This window comes from Exophiala bonariae, assembly GCF_035927105.1.
Source record: "Exophiala bonariae strain CCFEE 5792 chromosome Unknown scaffold_3, whole genome shotgun sequence".
NCBI lineage: Eukaryota > Fungi > Ascomycota > Eurotiomycetes > Chaetothyriales > Herpotrichiellaceae > Exophiala > Exophiala bonariae.
In genome coordinates, this window is record NW_027042478.1 from 1,755,611 (window position 1) to 1,776,716 (window position 21,106).

Below are 21,106 nucleotides of genomic sequence, written 5' to 3' on the forward strand. Positions count from 1 at the left end.
ACTCTACCTTCCAATCCTGACCTTGTCGCCGATACCCGACACGATCTGGTGATCCGCTACACCTATTTCAGGCATGTTATTCCAGCCTGACCACAAATCTATTGCACATGCCTCACATGTTTATCGTCGTTGATGTCCTATCTCTATTCTAACTGATAACTCAACAAGATTCCAGACCCACGCTCCTCTCTTCCTATCCTCCGGTGATCCGTGTAATGCCCATCCGAGCAAGGTCGTGGAATCTTGAAAAAGACCCACCTTGTTTTCTCTTAACCATCAGTCCACATGGGAACATCCCGAGGATAAATACCACCTCCAAGCCTTGGAGAAACAGGAACTAGACTCAGAAATACGACCCTTTCCCACCCAGGATCCTCGAGTCCTACACCAATCGACTCCTGCCTGTCACCATCAAACTCCTCGCTTAACTTCGATTCGAACATAGCAGAAACCCACCATTCGGTCATTGTGCAGCGTGGTTCGCATCAAGAATCCACCTCGTGGGTTACTTCAACTGCTGTTCATATCATCCAGGTTGACTTCCCTTCTATCAAAGTCAACCTTGAACCACGTTGTGACAACGCCACCCACTGGTGGTCCATAAGATACCCTAAAGTCAAAATATCGGGCTTGAGCATTCTGATACGTGCTTGCAAGAGGATCACCCACCGTTCCTACGGATTTAGGTCTGTCAAGCTTTCTTCCATCTGTCCCGCGTCCGCTCGTCTCTGTCAGTGTCTATTTCCCCCCAACAAAGACAAAAGAGTCTCTTCTGGGATTTCTCCAACTCCTGCACAAAGTCCTGAGTCTCCAAGTTCCGAGTCAAACCGCAGACGTCAGCTCCCGCTCAATCCCTCTCCGAACGTCCAACCTCCAACCCAACCCTCAGACAAGCCGTCGCGCTGGATCCTTCTCAGAGCCCGCTCACTCCGAGTGGGCGGTATTCTGTGCCGCATTCGCACCACCTACGTTGTCGTCCTTTACACCCTCGACAGACATGTCAGTCATGACCAGCACGCCTCCCTCACCAGCGCGGTCCTCTAGCGGATTCAGCCTCTTGTCCAAGATCAAATCTCACAAAGAGTCAAAGTATCTCGCCCCTCCCAGACCAAATTCGGTCCACCGAACGGGTAGTTGGGGCAGTATCTACAACCAGCCTGAAAGATCCTCACTTTTCTCCCTTCCCGCAGAGGAGGGGTCAGGGTTGAAATCCCGCCGTTTGAGCGCGAGTCCTCTGGACGATTTCGTTGTCGATGTCTGTCCCTTGGAGTCCGAGTTCGCCCCACTATCCAAATTCGGGCGAAAGAAAGAAATCGGAAAGGGTGCAAGCGCCACAGTGAAGATCATGCTTCGTAAAGGAGACAAGAAGAGTGATAACCCACCTTACTACGCTGTCAAGGAGTTTCGCAAGAAATCCACAAGAGAGACCGAGGAAGAATACGTCCGCAAAGTCAAATCCGAATATACCATTGCCAAGTCTCTCGACCATCCGAACGTGGTGCGAACGGTCCGACTTTGCACCAACAACGGCCGTTGGAACCATGTCATGGAGTATTGCCAGCAAGGCGAATTATTCAGCCTCGTGGAACGGAAGTACTTCAAGCCGGAGGATCGCAATTGTATCTTCAAGCAAGTCCTACGTGGAGTCAGCTACCTCCACGACCATGGAATCGCCCATCGCGACATCAAACTCGAAAACCTCCTGATGACCGACGACGGACACATCAAGATCACCGATTTCGGCGTGTCAGAAGTGTTTTGTGGTGACCACCCAGGAGTCGCCATCTCACGAGGTCTGTGTGGTCAAGGGATGAGGACTCCAAGAAGATCAGCACCCGGTATCTGTGGCTCGAAACCGTATATCTCGCCCGAGGTATTGGCGCATGACCGGGACTACGACCCCACGAAACTGGACGTCTGGGCGTGCGGCATCCTCTACATGACCATGTGTCTGTGCGGTAATCCATGGCAGAGCACGAGTAAGAACGAAGTCAACTATGCCGTGTTTCTCGAAGGATGGAAAGCATTTCTCGACCGCTTCGAGAAAGGCGGGGACGGCTGTCCCTCCACAACTGCGACCCCATCCACTATCATCGACGAAAACACCTACCCACAATGCGGCCCGATCTTCAATGCCCTTGCCTCCCACTCCCAACGCAGGTGTGTTCTGAAGATGCTCCATCCAGATCCAGACAAGCGCTGCAGCATCCATGACGCCTTGAACGACCGCTGGATCAAGGGCATCGATTGCTGTGCACCGGATGCGCGTGGTGCGAACCTGACCAATGGACTCGACGTCTCGAAACTCGACTCCCATAAGGTCGCGGCCAAGATGAAGGTCCAGGCCAAACATGATCATCTCCCACCGCCAGTCAAACGCCTGCCGCAGCATCGCTTTGATATGGGTGATGGGACGTCGAGATATGATTGAGTCGTACACTGTCGATGTGCAACTCCTTTTGTTTTTGTTTCCTCGTTGCAGTTTGGCTTTTGTTTGATTGCCGCTCATGCATATACACATATATTTTCTCTGCCATACAATGGTGGAGAATCACTAGGAGGAAAGGGGAAAGACTACCTTCTCATTTTGAAAAAATGCGTTACGAAGTGCTCGGAAGCGCCGGTGTCAAACATAGAGAGGCTTATTGTCCGTTTTGGGGGGTTGCGTTCCTTCTGGATCCTTGGAGTGGTTGGTCAAGTGGTTGATCAAGTGACTTGAAATGGAGCAGAAAAGAACCCGATTTACAAAATCGATCTTGGATGATACGAACGAGGAAGAGGTTTAACGCGACTGACGAAATGGCAAATAGCGGGTACTTTTGGTGTTCGGGAACAACATCTCGACTAAGGAGGCTGAGATCACTGGCCAAGCAAGTCTTGGAGGTCTGATGCGTTGGCATATACTCAGTACCCGACCTGCATATATACAATGCGCGCGTTGCTTTGGTTACGCAAGAAAATGCTTTTCATGTTCAAATCTCCGAAGTGGACAACGGCCTGAGTAACCTATGAATAAATACGTTGTGCTATTACTTATGATTATTCGACCTCTCGAATAGCTAATCATTACCCTGTCAACGTTCTGGAAGTCGATTTGAGAAACTCTATTCATAGTATAGCTGCACCAAAGTGTACTTGCGCTGGAGATCTATCACCTCTGTCACCAACTCTATAGTTGAGATGGCTCTTGTGTATACCCCCCCCGTATTTCGATTGAAGTCGTGGAGTATCTTCTTCATCCAAACTTCCCATTCATTGCTCCTTTCATATCAAAGACCCGCCGATATCAATCAACCACACCACCCTCCGGTGTCCACCCCTCAATCGCACTCTTTGCGATAACCTCATCCTCCCCATTGACCTCGACAGTCAAAAACTCCCTCAATCGCTTCACTTCCTCACCTGACAAGCCACACTTCTCTTTCAAATACTTCTCCACCCCACCAAACTCCCCATCAAGAACCTGAGTCAACCAAGCACGCATATTCCCAGCACGACTACCACAGATCCTCGCCGCCTCAGCCCTGGACAGCGGTGTCTTGCGATCCCCCTGGTAGATCTTCTCGGCGGGTTCGCCAGCATCTTTCTTCTTCTCCGTCCCCAACGCAGATGGCTTGCCACCCCCACCGCCCAAGCCACCGGCAGAGATCCGCTTGATGAATTGATCGCGCCAACGTCCCAATCCAGGCTCGGTAAGCGCGTACTCCCAACAAATAGTGTCGTCGTCGACGCCGACAAGCCGATGGATCAACGCACCAAACACACCCGTCCGGTCCTTTCCAGCCGTACAGTGGAAGATCAACCCGGGACCATCAACAGCCGCCGCCGTTGCCCCATCTGCCCCATCTCCACCCCGCGCAGCAACATCCAACAATCTCCGAAAGATGACCCGATACGCGTCGGCGCCATGCGTCGCGATGTCGCGATACGCATTGACAAAGCCGGTCGAGTACGCGAACCCGCTCGCCTCATCATGCCGGTGTTCGTCCGTGTACCACTGCAGTTTGCGCGCGAGCGCGACGGGCCCGTAGTCCTCGCTCTGGTAGACGGGGACGAAAACTCTCTCCAAGCCCGGCGCCGCGGAGGATTCGATCGTGCCCGTGTTCGGGTCCGCCAGCGGATACAGGTTCTCGGCCGCGGGGCTATTGGCGACCGTCGTGGCCAGACGCGCGATCTCGGGCCCCGAGCGCAGATCGTACATCCTGCTGATCTTGAGCTGGGACGTCACGGTTTCCAGGCCCTGTGGCGTCAGGTGCGTCGGGTGCGCGCACCGGAACAGGATCCCGCGGCGGAGCGTGTAGATCTTGCCGGCATCATCGTTGGACGACGATGACGATGACGACGACGAGGAAGGCGGTGGGCTGCAGCGATACCCGCCCAGGTCGCGGAAGTTGGGCACCCCGTGCACGTGGATGAATGGCGGTGTCGGCAGTCTCGCTGGGAACTCCAGATGGATGTGCTCCTCGGGTTCCGGCGTCGTCGAGGATTTGCCCTCCGCGGCCAGTTCCTTTTCCTTCTCCGACGGTGAGATTAGTGTGCCGTTGGCCGAGCTGATCGGTGCGTCGGCCGGTGGTTTCACGTCGAGGAATGGTGGGTAGGGCTCTGTTGGGTTCGTCGGTGGTGGCGATTGTGGCGGTGACGAGTCTGTGGTCGGGCCTTGGGTTGCCATGATGAATGGAGGTAGATCGATAGATAATTTAGTTTTGCTTTTGCCCTCTTAACCGAGTTTCTTTGAGTCTCGGGCTTTCTTGACAACAAATCTCGGTATGAGGAAGAAGAAGGGTTCTCTGTGCTTTTCGGATCTGATAGACCAGACCGAAGGCGTCAGATATGCAGATAGTTATTCTTCTCGATCCTTCGCTTTCTCTCCCAATTGCTTTCGCACAAGTATATCACAACTTCAATTCACAATTGCTAGTTAGATATCCAGATCGTAAGAAATAGCGGTGGGGGGAAATACGTTTATGGGTGTAGTAAAAGATTCAAACCACGAGCATTTGAAACAAACTCAATCTAGTCAGAAAAAGGATTGAGACCATTCACGAATATTATCAAAGTGATATCGATTACCAGTCTAAAGCACCAAAAAAAAACCCCGAAGAGGTTGGAGGCTTTAATTCAAGGCAATAATGAAGCAAATGAGGAGGAACAAACGCGAACAAAATATCCGCGGCCGAGATAATAATGACTCCGATTACGCTTTAGCCGTTTGTTCGTCGTGCTCTTGGTTGAGTTTCTTAGAGGGGGGGCCTTTGTGGTTCGACCAAGGCCCCAATTGGACCAGAACTACCTGGAAGACTGACATTGGACTCGTATATTTCATTTGTACTTATATACGTCTACTCCTCTATCTATTTGGCCAGGATTTGTATAAATCTGAAGTGGCTCTGCACTCTAGTAGAGACTAAACATTTCATTTCTTGGTTGAAGTTAGGCACCCAGCAGGAAACTTGATGTTCGGATGACGCCATCGGCCAGCCGGTCGTTCGTGTTGACGGACGAGGATGAGCCGAGGCTGTATCTCAATGTGGATAGAAGGGGGGTGAATTGGGGTGGGGTTGAAGGCTGGCCCATCTCTCTAACTAAATCACTACTCACGACAGCTATGATAGTCCATGCATACTAGGTAGATAACTAGAGAGATGCTCGTAATATATGGAGTGGACTACCAGGAGTACAAACGCACGTGTACCGTGGCGCGAAATAACTACCTGATGTTCTAACGAGTGAGAATCTAAACAACTAATCATAATGCCTCCCATCTTCCTACTCCCGTCGCCGTTAGCCTACTAGCTACCTACGGTTCAGTGTATTTCTCAATGTCTGTCCCTCACCAATCAAACTCAAGGGTAACATCTCACACCGCGGGAACTGATACACCTGGCGGTGATGCGGCCAGGAACTCCGTAAGATCTATGAGGTCGCAGGGTCCTACAGCCTCATCTTGGATGAATGGCATCGACTTTAGAAGATTGATTGGGCTCAAACGATGATCGTTACTGCCTTCCATTCACCGGAGTTGACTTTCCCAGAATTCCGAACCCTGCAACTTTAGTAAGAGTTTTTCTTTCAGCTTCCACCTGGCATAGGACGAGAGACTTTGAGAGATCCCAATCATCATGGCTGGAAGTCCTTCTCCCTTTCCCACAAGCGACCAAGTCAAACCCGCACTTCGTGTGGGAGAACCCACGAGGAACCGGGCGTCTCACACAAAGCTCCCTATTCTTCCATGGGACGTACTTTCTCCTGTCGAATTGGCAAGCACCGGTGGCTGTGGCCGTGGGCACAATGTATTGCCTATGTGTGATTGCATGTTCTCAATGGCTCAGTCGACAGATCCTACAACACCCAGATTCGGCACTGGATCGCTTAGAATCAAAGTTCTTGAAACTAAACACCAACAATCTTGCCATTGTCAAGGGTCTGGCTACAATCACCTACTCGATCGGCCTGACTGGAATCTCGTACGGCTCGAAATGCATATCGAAATCGGCACTTTATCCATTATTGTCCAAACAACCCTTCAACATCAAGGAGATTGGCGTTTATCTTGAGGCAGCGCGAGGCTCTATACCATCCACCGCCATGTCTTGAATTCGCACAAAAAGTGCCGCGTTGGTGCTCCTCATTTCGGCCATAAGCACCTTGACGCCACTTTCAGCGGCTCCTATTGTCGGTGCGGTATTTACCAGAGGTGACATCGAGACCGAGTTCAGGAGCAGTTATACACTTGGAGATGGTATTGGTCGAATATTCACTCAAACCAATCCTCCCATAGCGGTGGGTGGCAACAGTCAAGCCCCGTAAGTGTCTTGGTCGCTGAATCAATCACCAGAGCCAATGAAAGACTAACGTTTGTGGGTCATAGACAGGTCCGTCCTATTCAACAGAGGCAGCATAAATATTCAAGCTGTGAGAGCCGACACAAACATGTTGCTGCTGCTGTGGAATTTCGAGTGCATTGTTGCGAAAAGCTCCCTGTCATGCGCATGGCCACCGTCAGTGAATTGTTCAAGAGCGCAATGACCGAGTATTTCTTCAATCAGGCGCGGCTCAATGACAGACCCGCCGAGCCTTCCAAGTTCGATGATTTGTAGGTCAGGTTCGGCGTCGCAAGAGGAAAACACCGACGCCTTATTGCGGGATTCGCTGACAAGGTGATTCCACTTTCGGATGATCAAGACTTTGAGGGCCACGTGTAAATAAACGAGTACTTGCTAAAACGATACGTCGCACTGTTTGACGTCGTAGGCTGTTGATGGGCCGCAGTGCAAGACACCGGTGTCGCCGGTCCTTGAAACGTGCTTTTACAGCGGCAGTAAACTGAGGTGCATGGGCAAGTAGGCATATGATTTAATTAGGTACGTTGATGTACCTTGAGTTGGGTTAAGAGGACGATGTTGAAAAGAACATTGGGGAGGGAAAAATAACTTGCGAGGTGATGATGTTGTTCCGTGTGAATGGGATACATCGAAAATGCCAACGCTCGCTCGCTCGCTCGCTCAAGATATCAACCAGCACACCGGCTCATCCATCAATATCAGTATTCTAATCCAGTTGATACCAATACCATAGAAACACTCGCTCCCTCTCTCCATATGAGGCTCCTTCATTGATGACTCTTTCACTCACGACTCCCGCCTCTTCTCCTCTGCACCACCTCTCACAGCGGGACTCGAACTACCAGGCACACGCGTGGGACTAGCGCCGGCACTGACAGCACCTCTCTTGTCCTTTTTGATCAGATTGGCGAAGAAAGCCGACATGGCCTCGTTACTCTGTTTGCTCACGCCCCCTGGTACGCCAGAGCCAGCAGCAGCAGCATTGTTCGTAGAGCTTGATGGCGTTGTCGTTCCGTCCGTCGCCGTACCCGTGCCCACGCCGCTGTTGGCTCTGCGCATGGGTGTGCTGGAACCTGGGCCAGCCTGTGTCGAGGTAGATGTGGTGGGTCTGTTATTGGCCGCTGCGGCGGTGGCTGCATTTCGTTCGCTTTCCCGCTCCAGTAACCTTCTCGTAGCCTCTTCGGCGTCAAAGTCAATTCCGTTAACGTTGATCTGGTAGGGTCCGATGTGTTCGGCCATTCTAGGGTTTGACACTCCGACCACTCCGCCATCATCGTTTCCATCAACCGTTGACCCGCCCGCTCCGGTCGGTGCTGGGGCGCCTTTACGGGATTTGCGTTCTGCTTTTTCGTCCTCGGCTTTGAGTTGCTCGAGGTGAGAGAACTGTGCCTGGAGGAATTCTTGCACTGATGGGATAGCGACCACCTCATCACCGGTACGTGGTTGGAAGGTTGGGCGGGAGTCGGAAGGGTTACGGAGAGTGGCTTCGAAAATATCAACGGCTGATTCGTTCTCGGTGTTTGCGCTACCATTCTGATTAGGGGGAGTTGTAGTGTTGACGGAGAGATCGAGAGATTGTTCTGGCGATTCCTGGATTTCAATAGACCATGCATCCCCTACAACCTCTGGATCGAAGCCATCTTTCAGAATTCGAATCTTTCCCCAAGAATCCCAATTTGGGGGAACGAGGATCTTATCTCGATCAATGATGTTGTGTTTGGCGATTTCTCTCTTAAGTAATGAATGGATGCTTAGACTTGTGTGGATCAGTGTCCGAACGTTATTTGGATCGAATGTAGCAGTGTAGACAAGAGATGCACCGTGTTTGAGAAGAACACATCTCAACCACTGCATTAGAAAATCGAACTGATCTTCTCCCCAACCATAGTCGCGTTCCATCTTCTCAATCTTCTCTGCCTGTACACATACCACGGACAAGGGAATGCCCAGACCTTCATCCCATTCTCCTGGTCCCGGTGGCACAGTGGCGGCGATCAACTTTTGGTCTGCACTGAGAGATCCACCAGGCTGAGCAGAAGGGGCATCTGGACCGACTCTTTTCTCTTTCCAGGCGGTCATGGTCTCCTCCATTTCAATCTTTGTTTGTTCATCCAGGGACAAGATGACCGACCGGAGCAATCGAATCCATTGTCGAAGTTGTCTTGCCCACTTGAAAGGGTTTGACCAGTCGAGTAGAATGGTGATCAGGGTGTCCTTGACGGTCTTGGGAGTCAAGAGGGGTTTCAATAATGGTGCAAAGCTTGCACTTGGGTTGGCGAGCATGTAAACATTCAATCGAGCAAGGACGTCTTCCTGGTCAGCATCCAACACATCATGGTAGGTGTACCCGAGAGCATAGCGGTTTGATATGGGGGCGGAGCGTGGTTGTCTTCGTCGATCATTGTTTAGATATCGCGGGCGCAAACTGGGAGGGTTTAACTGCTCCAGGAATTCTCGTTGTTGGTCGGGAGTTCCACCAAGTACAATGAGTTGTTTCTCTGAGAGGTCTTTTCCTTTGGAGGCACTGTTGAGCATCGGTACCCAGATAGCTTGCTTCTCTCCATCTTTGCTGATTGGACGTCGGGAAGGGATCTGGCGTGCAGAGGAAACATTCATGGGAGCAGAGGAGTTGGCGAAGGCGGAGATGGGTTGAGAGGTGCTCAGCATGATGGGCGTACTTGTAGATGAGAAACAGAAGAGGTTGAGTTGTTGAAGTTCATGAGTTCAGTGTTGACGAGGCGGGTACTGCTCACTACACATTTGCACGCAGGTGTTGTAAGGGAATCAGCGGTGGAAGATGGGAGTGTTGATGGGTGAACTTGGGTTCCTCGCGTGTGTTTTCTCCGCAGGGGATGATCCTGTCCGTGTCCGCAACTTGAATGACTCGCGTGCACCTGAAACTGCCTATATTTTAAGCTTAATTTAAAGTCCGAGAATTAAAACTCCGACCAATCGAGAACGTGCCGGAAGCTCTGCATTTTTGCTGTCTCGAGGCTCTTGATGACGCTCACTTCAAGTTACTCGCACCACAAGTCCAATACCTTTCAAGGTTAAGATCATTGGCCTCTGCATTCATCCGAAACTGCAAGTTTAGTGTCTCTCAGCCTGCGAGTGGTCCGGGACTGCGTCTGACTATTCAGCAGAGTTCACCATTCACTAGGCACAGACAGGATGACATGCAGAGTGATATCTGTGCACAGTACCAAAGCTCTTGATGCACTATTGATTATCTTTTTACAGTCAAATACTACTCCTGAAGACTGAGAAGAGGTCGTCTGCTACTCCTTGGGTAGGTATATACCCTGTTCGGATGACTTTCCGAATTTGAGTCTTGGCTCTCTGTAGTCTAGACTGGAACGCAACTCGAGGTCCCTCTTCGTTCGTATTCTACAGACCATTTCCTCGTTACTCTACAGAAAGCAAATCTTGCCACCTACCCTCTGTCACGCACACCCTCCTTTGTACTATGTGATGGATGAAGAAGGCAGGCGTATACTACCAAGGACTGGGTATCCCCGACGGCGAGCCGTGGCAGCATGCCTGGTATGCCGCGAAAGGAAACGGAAATGGTAGGCGGCCAGCCATGACTCTTGCGTCGTATTGTACGCGACATAAATCTCAAAGCCTTCATGGAATAAATTGCTGATATTTCTGCTTGTAGCGACAACTTAAGGCCGAGTTGTTCTTCCTGTCAGCAAATTGGAACTCCGTGCGAGTACACCAAGCAAGATGCATCAACCTTTGATACTGCATCTTTGAAGATTCTTAGTCAACTGTCTGTGATTGAAAGTCTACTGAGGGATATTCATCCTTCCTCGTCTCTCAACTTCTCGCCACAACCAGCCATCTCTCGCATTCAAGAGCAGCTGGATGTTGCACGCCATTCCAAGGGTGGTGAGTTCTCCGAACCAAAGCGTGAAGCTTTCACCCTAAACTTGGATGCGAGCTTCAGAGCATCAACCGATAAAATTTTGCAATGGCCTGTATTTAATGGACTTCTTTCTCCGCTTCAGCAATTCAGGTTTATCGATTTTCAGGGCTCTGAAGCTTACACCTATCTCGACGATCTTTTCACGCAGGATAACAGAACAGCCACACATGGAACTTTTGAGTCTTCATGGGATCCGTCCGTTTCGATCAATATCTCGACAGAAAGAACAGATATTGAACCACTTATCGACCAATTTTTCAACAGAGTTAACATTAAGAACCCAATACTTAGTCGACAAGTGATCAGTCAGTACTGTCAGCAGTATTATGAGCATGGATCGCTGTTCAACCTGGAGACCTGTCTTGTCCTGCTCACGTGTGCCTTAGGAGCTGTTTCTATGGAGTTTGAGCCCCTCGATGCAGGCCAAGACTTCCACAGCCCTTCCCATTCAACTTCCCGATCTGCAAGCCTAAGGTTGGGCTGTCGATACTTCGTCGCTGCTGAAAAACGTTTAGGTTCTGCCATGTCAAACGTCAGCACACTTGCGATTCAGTGCCTTTGCCTTGCCGGGTGAGTGGGCTCGTCAACATCGTTCCACTCTGCTAAGCAATCTCGCCCTAGAATCTATCACATGTATTTACTCAAGCCCATGCACGCTCTACGTATGTTCCATGCGGCTGGATCATCGCTCCAGATTTTTGTATCTACTGGGTATGTATCTCTCCTTGGTTCTCGGCCGAAGGAATGTTGTTGTCCTCATATTTTATGCAGTGCGGGTTCGGTAGAAGGAACACCAGAAATATACTCGAGCTTGTTCTGGACATGTTATAAATCCGAAAGGTTCGTCTATCACAAATCCGTGCCATATTTTCGGTATCTGATCCTAGTAGGGAAATCTTAGCCGAAATACCCATCAGCGCTCCCGCTCTCAGGGAACCCGGAACTCTGGATTCATATCCTCCTCCACCCCAAGCGGCAAGTATAGCTTCAGACGAATGGGCTGCTCATGAGGAGGATAGTTGGTACTTCTTCCTGTCGGAGATCGCTCTTCGACGAATCACAGATCAAGTCGCCGAGGTGGTTTCCAAACATATCAATGCCAAGGACCAGTCTTCCAGGTTTCCTAGTGTCGATTTGCTCATACCCATCGTGGCCGAGTTTGAGCGGCAAACTGAAACGTTTCGAGAACATCTCCCTCCATCCATCAAGTTTCCGGACGTCCCACAGACGACAAGCACTGAGTGGCAACAATTCAGTCGCGGACGCTACTATCGCGCACTGGAGCTCATGCACAGGCCTTTTCTATTCGCTGCTCTCCACGAGCCCGACTGTAGCCCTGTGATAAAACCATTGGCGGAAAAAGCACTATTCAATGCCTTGAGATACATTCAACACAGTTGTATCAGCCACCGGCACCATGGAACGTGGCTACAACTTCGAAATGAACTAAAGGCAGCAACGCTTCTGCTCGCCGCCACGAGGTCGACTTGGGTGAACATGCCTTATGGATGGGAAGCTGGGGTTGCCAAGTCGTTGGACACCTTTGAATACTGGTCATTGGAATACCCTTCTTGCAAAACATATGCTAACGTGATCCGTACGTTAGCTGACTCGTCCTTGGTGAATGACGAAGAAGAGGATGCTGCGATTGATTATACATGATTGCTATAAGTCGAGTTATTTGTTTGTTCACAAAATTCGCAGAGAAATCTTGATATCTAAGGTGACAGCATGTATGTTAATATGACCACCATTACAAGCTATCTTGTTGTCAAATCCACCACCTTATCGACACATCAGAAAGCGATGCAAGGCTGCATTTCCACTTCCGTCTTGGCTACCATACTTACAGTATGAGTGGCAGAGCCTGGTAGCTACAAGTTGAAGTCGCTGTCAAATGTGGGTGCTACGATGGTGCATCTGGTGGGGGATCGGTTGCTGCATTCATAATGGAGGTAAGTGACTGTGCATCCTTTAGAAGCCGTTCGAGGCCCTCTGCAATATGATGGATACGAGACTGGAGGCTCCTTTTCTTGTCTTCAAGATCGGCCGAGGCGGCATTCGCAAGTGCATTGCGCTCTGCGAGCGAAGTCCCGCCTGAACTGGTTCTGGAAGAGACAAATGCCTCCGGATCGAGGATAGTTCTCAACTCCGAAGCTGAGTAGGTCTTCAGGGTTATATTTTCTATGAGCTCGTCACGCAGCTCACCGCCTGGAACGCCGGCCTTCTCATGGGTTGCGACTAGATGAGCCACAATTTCATGGGCTTCGCGGAAGCTCAGGCAGTGCGAGCCGACGAGGGAATCAGCCAGAGCGCTAGCGGTGGACCAATGTTTGCCGGCAGAGATGCGCATGTTGGGCACATCAAACACCACTGTGGCAATCACCTCGCGCAGTAAACCAATAGCCCCAACAGTCTCGGCGCATTGGCCGGGTAGTAGGTTGTGAATGTATGCTTGGTCAACATCTGTGGATGTTGCAGTGTGCATGACGCCGAGCTGGCTTGCAGCCCAGCCTACTGCAGCACCTGCGAGGCCCCGGATGCGCTCCAGGACCATTGGATTACGCTTCTGCGGCATCATGCTCGAGGTACCACACAGTGAGGCATCGATGCACACGAGGCCGACTTCGCTTGAGGACCAGTAGTTCAGGTCCGAGGCGAGACGACTGATGGTAGAAAGTGTCGCAGCCAGAACGCTGGCGAGCTCAGCACCCATATCCAGAGATGCGAGTCCGGCATCTCGGGCATTGGGAATTGGACGGTCGAAGCCGAGGTAGGCAGCGGTCTCGATGCGGCTGATCGGCCATGATGTCCCGCTATACGCAGCACCGCCAAGTGGGCTGAGGTTAAGACGATCATAGGCGTTGAGGAGCCGGTCGACACTGCGCGATACAGCCCAGTAATGGGCATTGAGGTAATGATCGATTGTGGTGGGCTGGGAATGCTGCAAATGTGTGTATCCGGGCATGAGGGCGCCCGCATTTCGTTCAGCAGCGGCCAGGATCTCAACACCAAGGCGTATCAATTCATCAATGACCTCTGTCAGACTCGCACGGTTAACGAGTCGCCAGTTGGTAGCCTTCTGATCAATGCGACTCCGAGCACGCTGGATATCGCGGCCATGTGGCCCAAGGACCCTTTCCAGGTATTGCTCGATCTGCAGGCCGAGCGTTCCCACTTCAGGATCACAGGCGAGCATAGCAGCTGTGTTGCCAGAGCGAAGATCGAGGAGAGCCTGGATGATACCGCGGCCGTGATGTGCATCGAAGATTCCCGTACGTGTGAGCATAACAGCATGGGCAAGATCTGTCAGGACATACTCGTTGAGACTGACTAATTCATCATCCAGTTCGACTTTGTTGACATGTGTTACTAACAGACGAGAAGCTCGAGTTCCGAGCCGACTCTCTGTCAACGCTACATGGGCACTCGAATTTACCACCGGCACTGGTGTGTTATCTTTGAGCCTGCGCCGGCCTGCGTGGAGCGCAATGTTGGTGGTTGACATGACCTTTGAAGTGGAAGTGTTCCTTGCAATAGGATTTTTGGGAGCGTGCTGATGGGAGTGAAAAGAGAAAATTCGGAATTGATTCTTCGGTATGTATCAAAGCCTCTTTGTGGAAACTATTCGATGATGTGTTCTCTAGGACGGGAAATAGAACTCGTACCCCATGATAGAGAGTCTAGATATTTTTTCATGACCGCCATCACCAGCCTGGCAACTATCCTTTCCCGACACTCCCCACCGTGCTAGCAGTATGGCACTAGGAGGTGTCCTTCTATCGTCACCAGATTCACGAATGAGATGTCTAAGCTTCACATTTCCTTAAAAGGTGGCCATTGTGCAGTAGTGGGTGAACTAAAGCATGGCACTCATTGCTGGTGGCTGTGGGGAATGGCGGCATCTATAAAACTTGCTTGCGCGGAATGGCGGCAGAGGCGGGGAGTAGCGGCAACGAGAGAAAAGCTGGCGAGGCTGGATTTTTCTCCGAGGCAGTCAACCACCAACTTTCTGCTTTCCAACACGCCTAGCTCTTTCCATGCTTGTCTAGCCCTTGAATCGTGTAGAACATCCTTCCCCAAGCGAAACCCTTCAAGATGCGTTCGTTATAGCATCGAGTTAAGCTTGAGCATGGGACAGAACTCAATTTTCGGGCAGCCCTGGCGACGGTCAAGCTGTATATATATCGCTGTCCCTTCCTTGTTCTGACACCCAGCTATCATTCATACACTGCGAGCTGTGGGAGATCTTTCATACCCCTTCATTGTTCCCTCCAAATTACTAGTCTCTGACTCTAGCATGTCTTCTGAAAAGGTGAACCATTCCGAGGAGTTGGAACGGCCTAGTCAGCTCTCCGTCACCGAACTCCTTGCTTCCGAAAAGTACAATAACTGGTCTTTTGATGCTTCTGTCCGCCATCTCTATTGTTTTCTGGTGCCAGCATGCCTTGTTGTTTGTGCTACGAACGGCTTTGACAGCTCGCTGCTGAATGGTTTGCAATCAGGTGAGTGTTTCAGGAGATGCGACCATGTCTGAAGCTAAATGTTTATCCCCAGTCAATGCATGGAAGGAGACCTTCCATCGTCCCTCAGGCGCCATCCTTGGATTCATGTCTGCTTCATACCCTTTAGGAGCCATTCTCTCTACGCCATTCTCTGCTCCCATTTCGGATAAATTTGGTCGACGCTGGACTATCTTGATTGGTAGTATAATCATGGTTGGAGGCGTCATTATGCAAGCTGCAGCAAATACTATCGGTGTATTTATCGGTGCCAGGATTATTGTCGGCTTCGGGATTACTCTTGCATTGACCACTGGTCCTATCTTGATCTCGGAGCTCGCACATCCTCGGCATCGAGTAGTCTTCACAGCACTTTACAATACTAGTTGGTATTTGGGTGCGCTTTGTGTGGCTTGGATTACCTATGGCTCCGCCAGGATGGGCAGCAACTGGGCATGGCGACTTCCTACGGCAATCCAGGCGATGCCTGCAATCCTACAAATCATTTTCATTTTCTTCCTCCCGGAGTCCCCTCGCTGGCTGATTTATAAGGACCGTGGTGATGAAGCTTTGAACATTCTGATCAAATACCACGGTGGTGGTGACCCCGATGACGATCTCGTTGCCGCTGAGTACCGCGAGATTACGGAAACTCTTCACGCCGAGAAGGCGATCAAGGCTGCTGGTATGAAGCTTTTTATCACCTCTCCTGCGAATCGACAAAGGCTCTTGATCCTATGCACACTCGCGGTCGCTGGACAGTGGTCTGGCAACGGTTTAGTCTCCTATTACTTAGCCAAAATCCTTGGCACCATTGGCATCAAAGGTCAACGCACTCAAACCCTCATCAACGGACTACTGACTACGACAAACTGGTGCACCGCGGTCTTCGCAGCTTTTATGACCGGTAAAGTTGGTCGCAGAAAGATGTTCGTACTTGGCGGTATTGCAATGTTCTCCACCTTCTCGGCTCTCACAATCTGTGTGGCTGTATTCAACGAAACTGCTTCCCCAGCAGCAGGTCGTGCGGCTCTTGGTCTCATATTCATCTATTACACGACCTACAACATCTGCCTGAACCCGTTGTTCTACCTCTACCCTGCGGAAATTTTGCCTTTCCGTATGCGAGCCATGGGAATGAGTATCCTCGTATCGACAAATAAAATTGCCCTCTTCTTCAACCAGCTTGTCAACCCGGTTGGACTAGACAATATCGGGTGGAAGTATTACTTGGTCTTCGTGGTGTGGATCGCGATTGAGACAACTATTTTCTACTTCTTCTTCCCTGAGACATTGGGACACAGTTTAGAGGGCGTGGGAGCAATCTTCAATGAGATTGACGAGAAAACGGCCATGGAGGCTAAAGGAGCCCACCTGCCAAAAGTGGAACAGGGCACGACAGGTGTTGAATTCATTGAAAGGAATTGATCACCATGGTATCGAGGGCCGTCACTTCTGAGCATACCTAGATACCCACCTACATATTCGTCTATTGGCTCGGATCGTTTTTTCCGCGGTTAGGTCATTGCTCCACCTGAATAGAACGAACTTTTGTAAACTTGGTACTCAGCCTTCCAAACAGGCTTCTTGTCACGAAAAAGACCTTCTATTTTAGCGAAAGCGGGTTCCATTGCCGCAAAGTGATAAAACCTTTCTATGGTCTCGCGCCGCACCAAACGTGACGTCTCAATGATGCTATGGAACGTCACCCGAGATGTTCGTAGCAGCCAGTTAAAGAGCGTTGACAATGAGATCCTATTCCTATATCTAGTTTGATTGCGATCCTCAAATTTTACACTGACTATCAACATTAACAATTAATCTAGTGCTCTCTTTTCTAGTACTTCTTTTAAACAATTTCTCAGTAATTAGCTATGTCGATCCTCACCAATGTCAGAAAGTCAAGACTTTTCCAGACGCTGATGCGTATCCTCCAATTCATATCTTCAGTCGTATCCCTTGGCCTGTTCTCCGCTCGGCTCTACAAAATCATCCGTACGGTTCGGCGAGCTTCTACCTCAAATGGTGCCGTTGAGGGTATCCTCGCCGCCGCCGTGGCATACACCTTGATCTCTATGCTTATTAGATTTTGCCTCAAGGGAGGGGCTTCGAAACGGTTGCGCTGGATCTGGATCTTCTTCGACATCGCCTTCGTCGGAGGGTTCATCGCCGTGGCAGTCCTTACACGGCCAAACGGTGGTCCTAGCGGCCCTTGCTCTCGAAGACTACGCAACCGCCTTCCGGACGGAGTGAACTGTAACCTGCCATGGGGTACTTTCATTCTCGCAATTATCAGCACGTGAGTTAATTGACGTTTCTATATGGCGAGGAGACTTATACTTACATTTGCTCAGACTACTTCATGCAGCCACTGCACTGTTTAACGAGGTTCGAGATACCCGTAGAAAGAATATGGCATATCATGAGACGAAGGCCCATCGCGATGAACGACAAGCTTATCGCGTGTAGCCTGCTCCCACGCTATGAATTCGGGCGGGGTCGACCATATACAGAGGGAGCTCGCCCGCCAGTTGGAGCAAGGAGAATGTTGGATAACAAGGAATGGGCGTAAACCACATAGGGCTAAACAGGTGGCTATAGTCGAATTGTTCGTTGTGCGTGCTATTCAGCAGTATGGGTTCTTATTTCAATAACAATAGTTGGCGCTAAACGATCATTACTCTGTATATTGTATCCACTGAAAGCTTAGTCAATTTCATGCGTCAACTGATGATCTGCACTCGCGTTAAAGAAATCAAGACAATTCCCCTGCGCCACAAGATTACTGAAAAGATTCCGCAATGTACGAAAGTGGCAATTGATCAGGATTGGGGCGCTAATATTGTTCATTGCATTGTATCCTAACGAAGGATGATGGAATTAACATATTGGTATTGTAATTTTTATCTAGATATTGCTGCCCCCGGTTTGCCACCTTTTCGGTCATTTCCCTGTTTAACTAAAATCTGGCCATTATCAGAGTGAACAGGTAAGAAGGTGCGGCTGGTCTTTGATTGAAGACAAAACGAGGACGTATGAAGTCATAGCCCACGAGACAGAGAATATCTTCGTCATGGCGGGGAACATATGGTTATTAAACTTGGAGAATTCTTGCCATCATTGAAGATGATTTTCAAAAGTGGATGTTGGTTCGAGCGCGACAAACCTGTTTTCTTGGGGCTCTTTGGGAGTTTTTTGGTCCTCAGCCTTGATGTTCAGTGGAGGTCAATCAACTTTAAAATCGGAAGAGAGACCAATGGAACTCAGAAGACTGACTTTCCGCTCAATGTGACTATGATATTGCGACCTAGATACCTTGGAAGACAAGTTTACTCAGTTAAATTTGCACCAGAAGTATTTTCGCATCCAATGTAATCAGTATGCACTCTATGAGCGAAGCAGGAGTAGTAGACTGAGGTTTCAGATGGCATTCTGCTAGTTATTGATCTGCAACTGTTTGAGTGGCAAGCTATTGTCCGGATAGAGCTCCGTGGGTCCAAGGCTGGAGCGCGGATGTCTCCTCCATGCCAAGGCTGAAAACAGGCGTCAGAGTCAACTGGGATGATATTAGCATAGTTACTGAAGTACCTACTTATTCAGTTATGCGTAAAAGGGTGGCGCCAACACAAGTTGGACTGGCTCAAAATGGGGTGCCGCTATTCGTCTTGTATCTTAATTACTACCTTGCGGGAACCACCAGCCCCTGACTTTTGGTGCTTGCATGCCGTGATCATAGCCTCCAAACCATTGCCAATCACTTCATAGTCAGCAGGCTTCAAGTCCCCTCGTTCAATCGCGCCAATAATCACAGGGACGTAGCTCGCAATTCGCTTGTTGAGCTCGGTCGCTTCAGGTCTCCCAACCGCTCCCAATTGTGTCAGGTAGGATTTTCCGCCCTCAAAGTCGCCAATTCCGCTCCAGTCGTTCGTCGTCGCAAATCGCTTGTCCGGCGAGTTGGTCACCCTGAAGAGTGCTTTGGCGATAAGTGGATCATCTGCTGCGACAGCGTCGAAAACCTTGGAGAACTTTCCTGAAGTCATCTCCAAAACCTCCTGAACTTGCGCTTCCAATGGCTGCTTGTAATCAAACGTAGCAGCACCGAGTGCCTTGACTTCGTCCGCGGATTTGCTGGAACAAGATGCTGCTACCTTGTAACCAGCCGCGCGGGCCAGTTGGATGGCGCACTTACCCACGCTGCTTGCGCCGCCCAGAACAACAATCCACTCGTCCTGATCCTGCTTAGGATTGCCAAACGAAACCTTGAGACCCTCAACAAGTGCTAACATAGCCGTCTCACTACCTACACCCAACGTCGCAGCCTCGACCAAAGAGATGTTCTTGGGTTTCCTCAAGGTGACAGCCGCATCCATCAAGAAGAATTCCTGAGCAGTTGAATACTGTTGATGGCCCAGTCTGGTACACCCAAACACCTCAGTACCAGGGGTGAGTCCATATCGGGAAGAAGCTTCCTCTCCCGCTTCGACCACAACCCCTGCAGCATCACAACCTAGTACGAAAGGCCACTCAACGACGAGGATGCCCCAGTCGACCATGTAATTGTCACTGTGCAGTGTTAGGATTGGGAGGAGGACGAATTGAAATATGTAGACAACCACAACCCCACGAAATTGGGTGCAAAGGTGAGAGCTCGACCAGTCATGACTACTTACACCGGATTGATCGCAGCCCAGATTGACTTGACAAGCACTTGGTCAGGAGCTGGGACAGGTTTCGTAAGGTTATCGACAACTGTCGGTTGGGCGCCGACTTCAGTGACGATTACACCCTTCATGATATGATGTTTTGATCGAAGTGAAAGCAAAAAGATGTCCGGGAGCAGTGAATACGAGCACCAATAGCCAGGTTATGACATCTGCGACCGCTCCTCTTATAGTTCGACGAGTGTATGGCAGGTAGAGAAGGAGCCAACGTTTTGGCGCAGGCGCAGCGTCTGGCGGTGTATATGGCGAAAAGGATCTCATATATATATGTTTGCGCCCGGGCGGATCTTGACTAGCCTATGTTCAATCATCAATAACATTGATTCAGCTGCATGCAAGGCTTGGTATAGTTTTCCGACGGGATGTTTTGGGGAACTTCAACATAGTACGAGACGTCTTGGTGGGCCAAACGGGGATGGTTGAGAAGCCACAGCCAAGACCTGGAATGGTACTATTGGGTCGTGGATTGCAATATTTTGACCACGCTGCATGAGAGCTGAAACACACTTTACTTGGAAAATTGGATCTCTTGCGCCTAGTGGGTAATCTGCCATCCAAGCTGCCCACCCGTCTTTCAGATGCGAAGCAGGCCGAGAGTTTATCAGCGAAAAGTTCGAACTTGTATGTGCGAGGTCAAAATATTGATCATCGTAGGTGTCGGGTCGCTATGCTACAATTGAACTTCGCGTGACCGCTTTATCCACCCATCCCTGAGGTACGCTTACCTCGGCATGGAACATCGAGCATGGTTGTCTCTACTATTGGTAGGTCATCAGAGCCTCAACTTTCCCCTAACTAATTCCTGAATAGTTCATGTTGGAGATCCCAAATCATATCACCTATGTCGAACTGCCAAGCCACAACTAAAGCCGATGGTTATCGGTCGCGTGTGGTTTCACTAGCCATTCTCACAGCCTCAGCATCCACGATGTACTCAATATCACGGAAGTGGTTCCCAAGAGTCTTTTCGGGGACGAGCAGCAGTGGTCATGTTGCAAATGCAACAAGACTGGGGGCCACAAGCAAAACTGCGCACAAGGTCGACAACGCTCGTTCAAGCTTTCCGATGAATGCATTTTGGGAGACCTCTTGCCATACCCAGATTAGGGG

General features: G+C 50.2%; 7 protein-coding genes across 7 annotated transcripts; 3 read left to right on the plus strand and 4 right to left on the minus strand.

Moving 5' to 3' along the window:
- Positions 1-997: 997 nt before the first annotated feature.
- On the plus strand, positions 998-2,431 carry LTR84_008154 (uncharacterized protein; the record flags this gene model as incomplete). The annotated part of the gene is made up of 1 exon (XM_064851704.1): positions 998-2,431. The coding sequence occupies one exon, from the start codon at positions 998-1,000 to the stop codon at positions 2,429-2,431; it is 1,434 nt and encodes a 477-aa protein (XP_064710707.1).
- An 855-nt stretch (positions 2,432-3,286) lies between these two features.
- LTR84_008155 (uncharacterized protein) lies at positions 3,287-4,669 on the minus strand (the record flags this gene model as incomplete). Its single annotated transcript, XM_064851705.1, has 1 exon — positions 3,287-4,669. The coding sequence occupies one exon, from the start codon at positions 4,667-4,669 to the stop codon at positions 3,287-3,289; it is 1,383 nt and encodes a 460-aa protein (XP_064710708.1).
- Positions 4,670-7,628: 2,959 nt separating this feature from the next.
- LTR84_008156 (uncharacterized protein) lies at positions 7,629-9,509 on the minus strand (the record flags this gene model as incomplete). Its single annotated transcript, XM_064851706.1, has 1 exon — positions 7,629-9,509. The coding sequence occupies one exon, from the start codon at positions 9,507-9,509 to the stop codon at positions 7,629-7,631; it is 1,881 nt and encodes a 626-aa protein (XP_064710709.1).
- Positions 9,510-11,296: 1,787 nt separating this feature from the next.
- On the plus strand, positions 11,297-12,435 carry LTR84_008157 (uncharacterized protein; the record flags this gene model as incomplete). Its single annotated transcript, XM_064851707.1, has 2 exons — positions 11,297-11,305; positions 11,614-12,435. The coding sequence occupies 2 exons, from the start codon at positions 11,297-11,299 to the stop codon at positions 12,433-12,435; spliced, it is 831 nt and encodes a 276-aa protein (XP_064710710.1).
- A 244-nt stretch (positions 12,436-12,679) lies between these two features.
- LTR84_008158 (uncharacterized protein) lies at positions 12,680-14,281 on the minus strand (the record flags this gene model as incomplete). The annotated part of the gene is made up of 1 exon (XM_064851708.1): positions 12,680-14,281. The coding sequence occupies one exon, from the start codon at positions 14,279-14,281 to the stop codon at positions 12,680-12,682; it is 1,602 nt and encodes a 533-aa protein (XP_064710711.1).
- Positions 14,282-15,073: 792 nt separating this feature from the next.
- LTR84_008159 (uncharacterized protein) lies at positions 15,074-16,703 on the plus strand (the record flags this gene model as incomplete). Its single annotated transcript, XM_064851709.1, has 3 exons — positions 15,074-15,156; positions 15,253-15,278; positions 15,331-16,703. 3 exons carry the CDS (start codon positions 15,074-15,076, stop codon positions 16,701-16,703), a joined length of 1,482 nt encoding a protein of 493 aa, XP_064710712.1.
- Positions 16,704-18,931: 2,228 nt separating this feature from the next.
- LTR84_008160 (uncharacterized protein) lies at positions 18,932-20,067 on the minus strand (the record flags this gene model as incomplete). The annotated part of the gene is made up of 2 exons (XM_064851710.1): positions 18,932-19,838; positions 19,946-20,067. 2 exons carry the CDS (start codon positions 20,065-20,067, stop codon positions 18,932-18,934), a joined length of 1,029 nt encoding a protein of 342 aa, XP_064710713.1.
- Positions 20,068-21,106: the final 1,039 nt, after the last annotated feature.